Source organism: Calidris pugnax, unplaced genomic scaffold, assembly GCF_001431845.1.
Source record: "Calidris pugnax isolate Ruff unplaced genomic scaffold, ASM143184v1 scaffold81, whole genome shotgun sequence".
NCBI lineage: Eukaryota > Metazoa > Chordata > Aves > Charadriiformes > Scolopacidae > Calidris > Calidris pugnax.
This window is the reverse complement of record NW_015090880.1, coordinates 8,382,173-8,397,422: the sequence shown is the minus strand read 5'-3', so window position 1 is coordinate 8,397,422 and position 15,250 is coordinate 8,382,173. Positions and strand designations below refer to the sequence as shown.

The 15,250-nt window shown below is 50.6% G+C and overlaps 1 protein-coding gene across 3 annotated transcripts in view; it reads right to left on the bottom strand.

Annotated features, from left to right (window-relative positions):
• Positions 1–15,250, bottom strand: part of PRICKLE2 (prickle homolog 2) — a 107,926-nt gene that overhangs the window by 22,558 nt on the left and 70,118 nt on the right. For all 3 annotated transcript variants that reach the window (XM_014946872.1, XM_014946871.1, XM_014946870.1), the window contains exon 2: positions 10,039–10,222. In XM_014946872.1, coding sequence (XP_014802358.1) covers positions 10,039–10,170 — 132 coding nt within the window. In that variant the 5' untranslated portion in view covers positions 10,171–10,222. The remainder of the gene's footprint in view (positions 1–10,038; positions 10,223–15,250) is intronic.

Sequence of the window (15,250 nt, the reverse complement as noted above, 5' to 3'; positions counted from 1 at the left end):
GCAGGGATGCGAGTTCCTCCTCCGGCAGCCCGTGAGCTGCCTCCCCGGAGCCCGCCGCGGCAGGGCTTACATGCCCAGCTCCATCCCTGCTTCCGCTGGGAAGTTTTCCATTTAGTCTCAGCAGGTCCGCGGGAACTGGCTCCCATCACACCAGCAACATAGCTCGGCAGGGATGGGCAATTTGGTTTGAAAAGCAAAACAAAATAAATGTAACAGGCTCCAACCTGTGTTCTGTTGCCTGAAATAACCTGAAAAAGTTTGCGCTGGATCCGCATCAGCCAAGGGGACCTTCTGCATGGATCTTCATGGAAGGGATGGAGCGGAGGCAGCTGCCAGTCCTTGCCCAGCACCCATGGGACATCTTGTGGGGAGAAAACCCCTTTCTTACGCCCATCGGTGGCTGCTTCTGCTGTTGCCTTTACACCCACCATCCCTCCTGGGGACAAACCTGAGCCAGGGGGATGCACAAATCCTTTTACCTGGGGCATCATGCCAAGAGGTCCAGCCAGAATGAAGATGCTGAGCAGAAGGATGCCTCTTGGCCGGGCTGATGTTAATCCAGGCTTATGAAAATATGTTTTCTTGTCCATCACCCATTCCCCACAGGATGTGCCGGTTCCCCCCATGGGAGAGCAGAGGCTGGGAGGGATGGGGAGCAGACTGCCAGTGTCCCCTGCCTCAGCCAACAGCATTCCCAACCTCCGCAAGCGAGCGGTCGGCGTTGGGGCTGGCACAGCCCAGCCGGGATGTTCAAGAATAAGGAAAAATAAAGAAGGAAAAGGAGGGATTCTCTGATCAATCTGGCTTTTCAAGGAAAAGGCCTGCAGAAAACGTTAACTCACTGGAAAACTAAAACTGCTCGGTCTGCATTTTGCTTTTGTACAAAAGGTCACTGTTTTCCATGAAAATAACTCCTCCTCCATCCAGCTCCGGTTCGGAGCACGCACAAGCCTTTGTAGCTGGTGAGCCTTGCAGGGCCACTGTGGCCAAGGGGCCTGATCCAGCCCCCCCAAGCACCAGCAGACGGCTCCTCACTGACCTTAGGGGCTCTGCTACACGAGCTGCAGCCAGATAAGGCAAACAGTGTGGGGCAACGACCCAGGACGGATAACGTATTGCTTTTAAATCATGTGCTATCTTTAACTGGTTGATTATTAAATACTTCTGCCATACAACGCAGCAGCTCCACATCCTGCTATTTCTCCTCACAACACATCTGCTCTGGCCACCATTACCCTAACAAGCATCATAACACACCGGAGCCACGTGTGGGGTCAGTTTCATCCTCAGTTTCCCCACTTGCCCCTCTTCACTGTGACCTCTGCTCACATCTGGATGGGAGAAACCTCGGAGGAATCTGGAAAACATCAGGCTGAGTTAAAGTAAGGCTCCAGACAATGTCACGAGGCCCTGATGCCATGGGGACGGGCTGGCCAGGGCGCTGGGTGCCATGACACACTGTCCAGCCCGGCAAGCCCCGTCCTGCCCCGGGGAGGTCTCCCAGGCTCCTGGACGGGCTCTGTGCTGCCAGAACCCGGCACAGCAGATAGCCATCTTCCCAGGGTGTTATTCTCACCTTCAAAAGGGAAATGTCCAAATGCCAAGTTTTGCTAACGAAAAATGATACGTCTTTTGGAAATTATCGGCTGCTTGGAGCTATAAGGGGAGGGCACGGAGGGGGGAAGATAGAAATTAAAAAAAGAAAGAAACCAGGATAAAGAAAAGAACATAATGTAAAACAAGGATAGGAAAAAGCCTTTAAAGTGGAGCCAACTTTATTCAAAGGCACTGAGGAAAGTAATTACATTAGTTTACAAATGCCTTTGTGTTCTGCAGTCTTCCTACGTTTGGGGTGTGTTTCCAGTTTAACTTTGACAGCTTACAAACCAATCCCATCCCCGCTAAACAAAGGCAGGACTGCAGCTTCTCCTGGCAGTCCCAGGGGTGACCAAAGACAAAACCCATGCCAGCACCTTTGTGGGCAAAGTCTTACACCCTCTCCTAGAAGGCGAAGTTTGCAAATAACCTGTGAATTTAAGCCATTGATGAAGAATCTCTTTGATCAGGGAATTAAAGGAGGCAGAGGGGAAATACCACGTTTTTTATGCCGCGAATCGCTGTTGGGAAGCAGCATTGGGTTGTACTCGCCCGAAGTACACCACCCCTACCCAAAGCACCCACCAAACCAGGCTGTTGGGGATGACTGTACGGCTGGGATGGACTAACAAAGAGCACGCGGTGTCCCGGCGCGGCTCACCGATGGGTGCCGACTTGCTCAGCCCTAACAGCCCCGGCACATCCAGCTGGGCGATCCTGCCTGGGCTTTCAGGAAACCAAACAAACAGCAAAACAGCTGAAAGGCTTTTGCAAAGAGCTCTGTGAGGGCTGTACGTGCTGGCCTGTGTGAAGCCCAGTGCCTGAAAAAGCATGTCCCCGAAAAAGGGGGTTCAGCCCCAGCACAGCAAATCAGCACATGCAGTGGAATCTGTTCAAAACCCAGGCACGCCGACATCCTTCAACATATTCCCCGTGCCCAGGAGAGCATCGTTTTCCCTGGGACCACGCCAGGGGTCCCACAGCCCCAGCAGTCCACCCTGTGCCAGCCTGGTACATCCCAGGTGGCACAGGGAGCTGCAGCAATGTGCGGCGCAGCGGCTGCCGGTGCCTGCTCGAGCTCCCGGCCCTGTCCCCCAGCTCCCACGAGCTCTGGCTGTGCTGGGAGGAAGGAGGCCAGCAGCTCCAACAAGCCTGTGCTGGCCCGGGCGAGCAGGGCTGCTCGGTGGCTTGCCCGCTCCTCCCCAGCGCCGGCTTTTTAACCGCACGCCAGGCATGGAATGATCTTTTACACCGAGCACTGAAGATCAACAGAGAAACAAATCTGGTGTCTTTGGTATGGCTCTCATTCCTGCTGGCCTTCCCTTGGAAAAGCAAAGCGGGGGGAAAAAAACCACCCCAGACAAGCCACACGCAAATAACCCTCCCAAGGCGTCTCCAAAAGGGTGCAAGCTCTTGTACACGTAGGCTCACACGCGAGCTCCACGCAGATGACAGCACGTGTCAAACTGGAAAACGGGTTCAGTGTGCTTTAGCCCAAGTCTGGCACGTCCCCCTTTTCTGCAGACCTTAGGATACAAAGCACTTAGTTATTTCCTGAAGCAAAACAATCCTTGCAGCAAGGCCAGATGCTCCAAAATGGAGAGGAGAGCAGGACCCGCTGGCTGGGTCTATGGATCATGGGGATGCAGCCAGACATGCACTCCAGGAGGGAGCCGGGGTCCCCCTGAGACCCCACAGTCCCAGTTGGGAGAAGACCCTTGTCACCCCCAGACCCCTGAGCATGCCCGTGTGCTGGCACATGGCGGTGAGAAGCGGATGCAATTCCCGGCGCTGGGCGGTCCAGTGCCCCGCAACGCTCTGGGAAAACCCACTCCAGAACGCAGGGACAAAGGCAGGGAACAAAGGAAAAATAATTTTTCCTAAGTCCTATTTGTTCTGGCAGGCTCCGTGCGCTTCTCTCCCACAGCTAACGGCAGCCGAGCCGCCTGAGCGTTGCTGCTCACCAGTGGAGAACGACATCCATCCTGCCAAGCCTTTGGAGCAGCTCTGGGGCTGTGAGAGATCCCGCGGAAGCATGGCTTCCTGCTGGCATCAAAGAGGAATGTTTGAATGAAGGCCCAACATCCACGAGTTTCAGAGTCGTGAAAGCGCATGCCACGATTTTTTCTTTTTTTAAGCAGAAATCAAATTTGGATGAAAAGGAGCCAGAAATGGCGCTTTCAAAAGCATCCGTGAGCGGTCTTTGTGCTGCGAGGTACTGACTGGCAGAGCCGCTCTCACGCCGCTCAGAGTCCCCTGGAGCACCAGCAATTATAATGATCATCTGCCGCATTGATCATCGCTGATAATTCCCCTGGGTACGCCACTTAAAATGCTCTTGCATTTTTAAGTCATAGGGTAGCACACTAGAATCACGCTGCAACAGGGAAAAGCTGTGATCGTACGCTGGAATAAAGCTCCGGGACAAGTTCATACTGTGGAATCCAGCATTTTTCTGCCTTCTTTCCCACTCCCAGCTCTTCTCCTGCCTCTCACCTCTGCTGACCACCACACGGCTACTTCAAATTGAAGAACCAAGCAAACCCCACCAGGTGAGCGGGATTGTTCCTGTGGCCCACCAAAAGCAGCTGATTCCCTCCCAGACAATGAGATTCACAGAATCACGGAATCACAGAATTGTTGGAGTTGGAAGGGCTTCTAGAGATCATCTCGTCCAGATTGTTCAAGGATTAAACAATTTTACCAGTTTCCGTCAGCTCACCACAATCAGACAAACACCCTAGGACACAGAAACGGAGCAGAAGCCCAGATGCATGGTTTTACCACCTATTTTTTTTGTTTGTCTTTGGAGCCAGGGATGCACTCACACCTCCTCCCTCCGCTCTGCTTCGGGGGCTAGGGAGGAGGAATAACTCCAGGACCTCCTAACCCACCCCAGCTGCCCCCAAGCCATGGCACCACACATGGAAAAAGCATTTCACGTGCAGGATTGCTGCTCCGGCTGGCGAGCATTCGGCACGGTCCTGTGCCTGGAGGCTGGATTTAGACAGCTCCAGCCTTGAAATAAGAGCCGCTAACTGCCCGGCTCTTCAGATACCGAGAGTTCACTGGGGAGGTGATGGACTTACTGCTACCTCAAAGTGAAATCGGAGAGCTTTTAAAAATGTGCTGAAATGCAGCTTTTTGGGTAAAAATACTACAGCGTGCACGTGTCCAGAGGAGCAGAGCTAGAGGTGGCTGCAGCTTCTGGCACCAGCGAACATGAGTTACAGCTCCAGATGGGGAGGAAGCTTCCCCATGGTCTCCTCCTTGATTAACAGCCTTCTCCCCATGACTATTTTGGAGTCATATTTGAACAGCCAACATCCTCCCCGTGGCTTACGTGGAGATGGGAGCCCTCCCACTTTGCTCTATGCTCTCAAGAAGAGGGACTCTTCATCAGGGAGTGGAGTGATAGGATGAGGGGTAATGGTTTTGAACTGGAAGAGAGGAGAGAGAGATTATATATTAGGAAGAAATTCTTTCCTCTGAAGGTGGTGAGGCATTGGAACAGGTTGCCCAGGCAAGTTGTAGAAACCCCAATCCCTGGAGGTGTTCAAGGCTGGATGGGGCTTTGAGTGGGAGGCTTCCCTGCCCACGGCAGGGGGTTGGAACAAGATTATCTTTAAGGTCCCTTCCAACCTGAATCATTCTGTGATTCTATGATTCCTCTTCAGCGCCCTCAGCTCTGCTCTCAAGGCCAGGATCTACTGAGGAAAGCAAAGCTCTTCATGGGGCCTTTGTCCTTCTTCTACCTGGTCAAAAATTAGTTTATCTGTTCCCCGTTACTACGCAGGCTTGGGGCACGGGGTTGCTTTGGTCTGTCATGTTCCTTCCTTGCTGCATGCAAGGCTTCAGTCTCTTGAAGAGTGGAACAGTTTGTTGAGCTTACAGGGCTCAAGAAAGGACAAGAAGGTAAAACGCACTCGATCATGACACATAGGCAGAAGTGAGGCACACGGTCCCCAGAGACAACTGGCCCAGATAACGTACCTTCTACCACACCAAGGTGGTGAAAGTGGGTATCTTTATGTAAGGTGTAAATGCATGTTCAGTGTAGGTTCCTCTCCGCTCTCCTTTCCTCAGTTCGTGACCTGAACTGCAAACGATGAAGCTTGGAGGTTTTATAACTCAAGCCCTTCCTATAGACCTTACAAAAGTTCTAGAACAGGAATCAACACGTACGTTGGCCCCTGAATAAATTCCCCGCAACAGCTACGAGTTTCACACCACACTGCAAAGCTCTGGAGATCCAAGCTCTAATGGCCGCCTTAGAGGAAAATGGTCCCCTGAACCATCACGCTGCTAATTTTAGCTCAGATGAGATTTTCATAACTTTTTAAGGGACTTGATCAGAGCAACTGTGCTAACAGCAAGAGGGAATTAAGTTCTTATGGCACACTCAAGGGTCTTGAATGTTGGCGTGCTGGAGCCGTGCAGAAAGCCACACCACAGCTGAAGTACAGCCCCATCTTTCATTTAATTGGAAATCTGTGCCCATAACCAGCTGCTCCTATTATTGAGACACAATAAAGACAGAAATCCTCAAAAATCCCTTGTATTCAGAAATTCGAGCTGGCATGTTATAACTCCTTTGGATTTCTCCAAACCACAGGCCTGAGGAATTCAAGGCTGTGCATTCACATGTATTTATACATGCCTTGCCCAAAAATGTGAAGAACACATCATAAAAGTACTTATTTTTAAGCATCTGCCCTCAAACTTATGTCAGTGCAAGGAGGATCGGCTGTCGGACTGCCAGCTCCAGCAGACAAACTGGCTCCCGAAATTGCCTTCCCCCGTCTTCGCAGCCAGGCCTGGTCTGGGATTCTGCTTTGCTGAGGACACGTTTCTATCTCTGTCTGCCCAGTTCAAGACTTTTTGCAATTATTTCTTTATCCAACCATCAAATGGCAGGCAGGAAAATGGAGTATTTCTCAAAGCCCATGTTCCAAGCTTCTGCTTCATCTCCCCTAGAGCCACCTCTCCCATTCCCACCTGCATCCCTGTCTTCCAGGAGAGAAGACCCTCTTGTGCCATAATTTTTCATTGGGGTACAATCCAAGCAGGATTAGAGCCCACAAGAGGCTCTTGGCCATCCTGTGTAGCCGACTGCTATTACAAGAAACCACATTTCCTAATCACGTTGTAATTTATGGAGCTCAGTCGTGGGTTTCTACCCGTCGCTCTCCCTGTTGGCAGGTTGCCGCTGAGCCTTACACCTCCGATGGCTTGAAACCTCTTCCAATTTCCTGCCTGAATGCATTCAGAGCCAGTTTATATCTACGTTCTTGTGCCAAAGTTGGAGCTTGAATAACTGCTCTTCCTCCTCTAATGCACAGGGAGCGATCGTAACCCTTCAGTTTGCTAGGCTGAACAAACCAAGCTCTTCTGGGCTCCTCAAGAAAACAACGTTCCAATCTCCTTCCAGTTTATACCCCTCTTTACTGAGCAGAGATGCCGTAATTTTTAGCCAGTTCTCCAGATTAATTTTTACCATATTTTATGCAGTGGTATTATAACATTTTTGATATCACCATCTTCATCCATCTAAGCATATTTAGAAATACGTAACGTTTATGGCTGTTGTGTAAAGCACTTTGTAGTCATGCACACTGATGATCCATAACACAAGGGATAACTTTCAGCTTTGCTCATCAGTGCAACGTCTGGATCATTATCTGTGAACACTGGACCAAGGCTTTTTTTTTCTCTTCAGTAGTGGGCATTAAGCAATCAACGCGCTTTTCACATAGTTGACATGTTCCACAGACCAGCTGATGCCTGAATTAGTGTCCAGGAATCCAGTGAGACCTTGCAGGTTTGGATCTATTCCCCTTTAGATTATACTTAATAATTTAAGCTATGGATTGAAGGGACTCTCCAGATTCTGAAATGACCTGTGGAAACTGCCAAAAACCAATGTTATGTTTGTTGGCCAACTTACCCCCCTGAAATCCCGTAAATTGCTGTGTTAAGTGAGACGTGAACGCTGTCTCCCAAGAATAGCGAGGTAGGAAGGCTGTCGTCCAAGTATAATAAGAAAACTGCATTAGTCTTTCAGGGGACCACTTACCTCCCCAGCTCATATGCTGCATAGAGATTTTAATAACGTAGAATATTGCAAAAAAAAAAAAAAAAAAGTTGTTTCATTTCATCTGCTTCATGTCAAAGAAATACGACAGCGAAAGAGGGGAAGGCAGAGAAAAATTCGCTGCCTGCAAACCGGTATTTTCACCCCAGCCCCACGGCAGTGTCCTCAGGCGGAGCGGAGCCCACCAGCTGCTCGGCGGCAGACATCAGCCTTCCAGAGGCTCCACATCACGTACGCACAACCTGACTCATCGACCAGAAAAGCCACATGTCTGTCTGCAGCCTCGCACGGCTCCAGCAAGTTGCTGCAGAGGTACCTCCTACCCCCGCGGGAGGCAAACAGCATCCTCCTGCACCCCGGGGGCACCTCCCAGCCCTGCGACACTCCCAGAACTCCTGGAGAAATTCAGGGTGATGCCTTTCACCCAGGGACAACCCCCAGCCCTGCCTCGTGGCTCTTTCACAGCCCTGATAAAGTCACATCTTGTTTTTGTCTCCTTAGTGGCTCATCTGATGCATGAAAAGGTCCCGAAAGGGCTGGTGGATGAGCTATGCTGGAAGGATTTCAGTGTCTGTCTTAGGCTCTGCTTCTGGCTGCTCTTCATCTCCATGGTGATTGGAGACAGGTCTGAAGTGGCAAATCTGCTAAAAGACCCAGCAACGCAGACAGAGGAGCGTAATTAGAAAGCGGGTGTTTGTAGCGAGGAGCACCGTGACCTCTGCAAGAAACAGATGCTGGAAGAACCTAAAAATACATTAACCTGAGTAATGCATGAGATCTCAATACCTGCTGCTACTCCCTGCTTTTATTTTCTCCTGAGCAGCCCAAACTCCCTGATGACACACTATTTCGTAAAAAGCACCTGAGGGATTGAAGAAGCATCCAGGTCTTACGGAACATGTCACCACCATGCTGGAAGTGGGTTTCAGTTGCTGTCCATGCCATGCTGTACTCATCAGAGACCACGTCTACCTGGTCAGGTGCCACCTGTCACTAAATATCTGTATTTCCAACCAAAGCTACAGGGACATGGGCCAGCTTAGGGTCCAGAAGCCACCGACACGCCTGGACAGAAGGTGGAGCTGAGAGCAGGTGGAGCTGAGAGCAGGAGCTGAGACTGGACAGAAGGTGGAGCTGAGAGCAGGTGGCACCAGCTTGGGTATGGGCCTCCAATGGGACTCCCAAAACCCAACTGGTTCATGTCCCCGCAGCAGGCAGGACCAGCACAACTACTTCAGGACCATCTGCATCTCTCCATACACCGTGTCCTCTACCTCCTGGCAGGCACAAAGGGAGCCTCTGACATAAGGAAGGTGACAGAAAACAAGGCTGCACCTGATTTGCATGGTTGGGTGGCACCAAACGAAACACACGGTGCTGCAGAGCTTCAAGCAAGCACCGAGCCAGGCTTGTAAAGGCAAGGAGGAGGAAAAAAAAACCCCAAACAACTGGATTTTCTCTAATCAGACAGATATTATTTACAGCCTACGAGTGGTGCCAAAATATTTCAGGAAATGCCTAAACCCTTCTGAATAAAAGCTCAAGAAAACACAATATTTAAGGACAGCAACTACAACAGTAAGAATGAAAGCTTTCCACCCTATCCCAGCCTCCTTACACGGTTTAAAATGATTGCCATAGCAATTATCAAGGCTAAGCTCATTTTGCAATCTCCTCTGCAAATTAAGTTCTGAGTTGAACACGTAAAAGCTCAGCACAAAAACCAAACGAATCATGTAAACTGCAAAGAGCAGAAATCGATGCCTGCTCCGCACAGACAGCATGCTGAGGTCTAATCCATCCCGCTCAATTCCTGGACCAAGAGATCTGAACCTCATTTGAACAATTCTTTCCAGTAAAGCACACACGTCACAGTTGAAAAACCCAACCCCAAACACCATGGCCCATTTTTAGGGTCATCCAGCAGCTCTGGCTGTCTGCCCTGGACTTACTACAGAGCAGAGTGGTCCAGGAGGGCAGAATATGAGCAGCAAGTCCACGCTAGAGCATCACCACTTTTTCCCCCATGAAACAGTAGTAGCTTCGTCTGTATCTGTTCCCTTGCTCAACCACAACAAACCCCATCCTGGAAGTATTTTGTTTCCTCCCCTCTCAATTACCAATTCCACCTACAGACACAGAAAAACACCAAGCCCTGCGAGGATCGCATCTCTATTTTGCTTCATTTGTGCATTCAGACCAGACCTGTCTCTGCAAGTCACTACTGTGCACCCAGAAACAGCCGCGTGCAACAAGTGCTCGTGCCCTCAGGAGAAAATCAGGGTGACTATTCCCAAAGAGTATACTAAAACCATTTATTTCTGGTAACTGGGTAGTGTCATCGTTACCTGCTCGGGCTTCAGGCCGGGGGGGACCCACGCGTACTCTTCCAAGGCACAGCCCGAGTCGTCGTCAGAAGTCGAATTCCTCTGGAAGTCAAACATGAGCTTCGTGACGGTCTTCTCCATCTCCAGAGGCATAACTGTTACGATGTGCTCTTCCTGGGAGCACTTACAGTGAAGGCAAATCTTCCTGCAAGGTGAGGAGAGAGGGAAAAGAGGCGATGCCCTGGTGAGTTGCACGTTAAATAAGAAAGCAAAGCGATTCCTGCCAGTCGTTGGCCTGCAGATACTAAAGCCAACCCTTTTTTTATGCTCAGGCATTTTCTAATGCAGGATTTGTCTCTCTCACAAGGAGGAAATAAAAGTCCATATTTGCTGTAACAACACTTGGCAATCAAGCTGAGTCAGAGTGCCCAATGTTTGGGGAGATGTAATTGCCTTGTCCCTTTACTGCACCACGAGGAGTATTTCCAGGGCCCAGCACAGGCAAGGGCCACCAGCCCACCCCGTGCCCATCGGCGTGCCAGCCGCTAATTGCAGAGCAGTTACCGAATTCAGGACAGCTGAGGACACTTGGCTAATACAGAAAATGGTGGATTGACTGGGAAGCTGTGAATGACAAGCCCCTTTAGCATGCTGATAGCATAGATTTGCTTATTAAAGCAGCATAAAAATTGATTATAGTCTGAACATATAAAACTAAATTAAATTAAGGGAGGCTACAAAAACCACAGTCACACTACAACGGCATCTTAACCACCCGGCTCGGTGGCACGTGCCACGGCTCAGAGAAACACCAGCTCCCACACTGCCCGAGAGCTGGATTTGGGGGGGGGGAGAAAGCACAAGGACTGAAAGAACAGCCCACAGGTTGCAATTTAACAGCCCTTAGCTTAATTCACTGCAAACATCACCTCTCAGCATTTCTTTTAAGGGTCTGCTCCTGCAGCTGGTGGTCCGTGGGAGATTTTCTTCGTGGGCTTTTATCTGCAGGGCTGGTAGGACATCGCTCCCCTTCGCCAGGGGCAAGAGCGAAGGATTAACCTGGCTGAAAACATCTCCCAGCCCCACAAAGGGAAAGCTGGTAAATTGGCTTCTATTTCTGAGAATGCAATGCTTCTCCACAATATGGGTCAACGGAATCTATTTTAAAGTAACCACGCAGGATTCTGAATTAATTTGTGCTAATGAAGCGCCACTGACTTCTGAGGGATGAGTTTCACTTGGGTAGCAGAAGGGAGACATCTCAGAGATAATAAGGTACCACACAAAAGGGAAGGGGAAAAAAAAGCTATCGTTGCCATTGCAGGTTTCTCTGCTAGAAGGTAAAGCAAAGGGACTCAGAGGGCAGCAACAGTTAAACGTCGGGGGCTCTCATTTTCAAACACCTTTCCTTCTTTTTTGCCACCACGTAGAAGCCAGCTAAGCGTACCAGCGCCCAGAGCCAGATCCGCCTCTAAATTTCCACTTGGCCATTACAGCACAAAAAATGCACTCTAGCAAAAGTCAAGAGGCTCCGTTAAGTCAAGCCAGGGAGATTTGCCAGATTTTCCCATTTCCTGCCTTTCATCAGATCTAAAACCACACAGCGACCCCCACGCACCCCCGGCGTCTGGTTTGCGTCCAGTCGGAGAGTCTCGGCATCGCCTCCGGCTGTTACCTTAAAAAATAATCAAGGCACCATTTCATGTGAATACTTTAATTAATCAGCTACCGGGGAAGGGTGCTCTGCCTCAGCAAAGCTGCTGGTTTCTCTGCCGTTTCCATCTCACTTCACGATATGATTAGAAGCAGCGCAATATGCAACAAGATGCTAAGAATAATTAATAGCTCCAAGAGCCCTGGATTCGGCACTGGAGATAGTTATTCTGACGGAATTTAGGACTTCTTAGCCAAATTTTAATTTTTAAGACATCAATCACAAGCTTCAAAGGGAGACAAACCCAACAGTCCATGCTCAGATAGCAGCAACACTGGGAGCACAAACACTGTGATGGGGAAAAAGCCATCCTGGACATCTCTGCCTCCTCCCTGCTCTAGACACATCCCCTCCAGGAGATGGAGGATGGCAGGAGAGTGTCAGAGGTCCTGGCTTTTAATAAATGGGATTAATCAGGCCATCATGAGGACTTTAAACAACAATGTCAAAGAGTTAATAAGTGAGATGTACGATCCATTAGACCCCACAGGTCGCTCCATGCATGCACCATCCTGCAGCTCACTCCAGGTACAGCCAGGAAGGTGAGGACCAGGTTGGGAAGTTGATTTACAGCCACCCTCACTCCTGCCCTGTCCCAGGCAAGTGGGTGCTGCTGGCACATGGCTTCTCCTGCCCAGAAAAGCAAAGGATGAAAAGGACACAGGTAGCTTGTCTACTCATCAGTGATGTCCCCAGGCCAGGACAACAGGCTCTGTGAAAACTTTGCACCATTAAAAACTGAGCATCTCCAGTTTCTGCCACCTCCCTGGGCAAACGGTACAAACTTCAAGATCTTGCCCCTGAGACATTCAGTTCTCTTCCTTTCCCCTCATTAAAAGCAGAAGATTAACAGCTTTAATTATAATTATTTTCTTTACATTAGGATATGTTGTTTCATGGGAACAATACTGAGTGTCCTAGGAGTCTCTTTCCACTCCTATGATATGGTTTCCATGACTTCTTCGCATAGGTCTCACTTACTCAACTTTACTTCATCGTCTTCCAGTTCCCTATAATTAAAAATAATTCCCCATAGTAAAAACTTAATATAAAACCGTACATTTCAAATGTGAGATGAAATTGAAAAAGCAGTATCCCCCCATTGCACTCAAAGCAGAGAGGCATGAAGTGAGACGATGCACGTGCCAGCGCTCGACCACGCGTGGTGACCAGAGTGACAACGTGCCGTGGGTGCTGATGCTACAGGGGAGAGCTGGTGGGTGTTGGAGAGGAGTGAGGCCATCTCCAGCAGCCTGCCTGGATGCTCCCACCAGCGACAGCTCGTTAGTCATTAACAAGGGAAGAGTGGCAGAGCCTGGAGATGCTCAGGGCATCGGCGTGCCACATACCTTACCATATAAAGGGGGCTGCAGCCCAGGTGCAGTGGCACGTCCTGCAAAGGGAAACCCAATGGCTTGGCTGTGGCCAGACACAAGCCTCACCTCAACACCACCAACGCTCCATCAACAACACCTGCAGCTGCCTGTGCAGCCAAGGAGCCCCACACAACTTGAGAAGAGCACAGGCAGTTTTTTGTTTTTTAGGCAAGAAGTGTCCCTCAAAGTGTTTAAGACCAGCTTGGATGGGGCTTTGAGCAACCTCATCTAGTGGGAGGTGTCCCTGCCCATGGTGGGAGTGTTGGTACAAGATGATCTTTATGGTCCTTTCCAACTCTAACCATTCTATGATTCTATGAAGAAGAAACTAACCCCAATCACTGTCTTCATTCCTGACCTTTCTGCTTTGCTCTCATCCCAGAGAAGGGTCTACAAGCTCATCTCAGGGAGATGCCTGCCCTGGTGATTGAGAGAGATCTCCAGCATCAGGGAGGATGCTGGGCTGGAGACATTTTGGTGCTGTTGCTAAAAGCTGGGGACATCCTGGAACATCACTTGTCTCCAGGAGCTGGGGGCTGGAGAGGAGAAACCTAGTGATGTGTTTCCTAATGAAGTGGTGAGACACTGGAACAGGTTGCCCACATGAGCTGTGGATGCCCCATCCCTAGAGACGTTCAAGACCAGGCTGGATGGGGCTTTGAGCAACCTGGTCTAGTAGGAGGTGTCCCTGCCCAAGGCAGGGAGGTTGGAACTCAATGATCTTTAAACTCCCTTCCAACTCTAACCATTCTATGATTCTATGATGAGAGGAGAGCTGACAGCAGGACCAGCTGCAGGCACGGAGGGTACATAAAGGAGCTGGTGAGCAGCTGTGGCTTGTGGACAGGGGGAGAAGAGAGGGAGGCACGGGCTGGGGAGCACCCGGCAGGGCTGCTCGGCACAGAGCTCTGCCCTGCAGCGGGGCCAGGACGGCGGGAAGTAAACGGGGAGAAAAAGAACATTTCCTGGTGTCAGATTTAGCTGGAATGGAGCCTGCCTTGAATTGACTTCACATGGTACAAAGCAGCAGCAGCTCAAAAACAGATTGAAAAATTTGTTCTACTCAAGGCCAGCGCTTCATGTGATGAAGTTACAAGATGGATGTATTTTATTTTGCAACGGCTGCTTTTACGTGGTGCTCTTGGCACGGTGGCCAGTCCTCTCCTCAGTGGAGGCTCTACCCCCTGGTCCCTGGTTACATCCCCACCCACCCACTGGCACAGGGGGATGGTACAAACCGGGTCCACCACCCCACGCCAGCCCTCTTCTCTCTGTGGGTGAGAAGAGGCACACAAGGGGAATCTGAAGCAAACAGGGCCCAACACATCAAGCAGAGAACCTGGCTCCTGAGTCCCTCTCGCTTGGGATGCAGAAGCACGCTTCCAGCCCAGGTCCACCTACGTACAGCTCGGCACGAGCCCAGTTGACCTGTGAGGTCTCTGGGACAAGGCAGTCCCTTGTTGTACGCCCCAGTTACCAAAGCACAGCCTCTGCCATCGACGGAGCCTCCCACAGCCCTTTCATCATAGCAACGGCACCAACAATAAGCTAAAGCAGGCTGAGAACACTAGTGCTGTGCAAGGGGCTCTGGAGAGAGCCATGAGCGTGCCCCCAGCTTTCTGAAGAGAGCCAAGGTCTCCCTGCTGTGAAAAACCAGCAAGGACTCCAAATCAGGAAGGCACAAGGAGAACTATAAAGCCCGGGAAGAAGGGATGGGGTGGGGGGAAGCCTGAACCCAAAGCAAAGCAGGTCCTTGCAAAGGGCGTGTAGCTCCAGCAGAGGAGCCGGCCAAGGTGGCCTCTCCCAGTTGGGGTCTGGGACAGCGCAGGCAGGACCAGACAGCCCTGGGGCTGTGAAAGGAAAACCTTCTGGCCACGGGGCTCTTCTCTTCCAGCCGTGGCTGCTGTCACAGCAAACGCCACCGAAGCAAAGCCTGCCCAGGCTGGGCACTGCGGGTATCGCAAGAGCTCATCCCCTCCCGGCAACAGCAAGAATGAAGGCAGAGTTTAAAATCATGGCAGAAATGTTAAAATTCTTCTCGGACAAAGAAGGAACTCGGCAAGCAGCCCTTATCACAACACCCGCCCACTCCCCCCCCCCCCCCCCCGCCGCCGCTTCCTCTCTTCTTTCTTTTCTTTTTTCG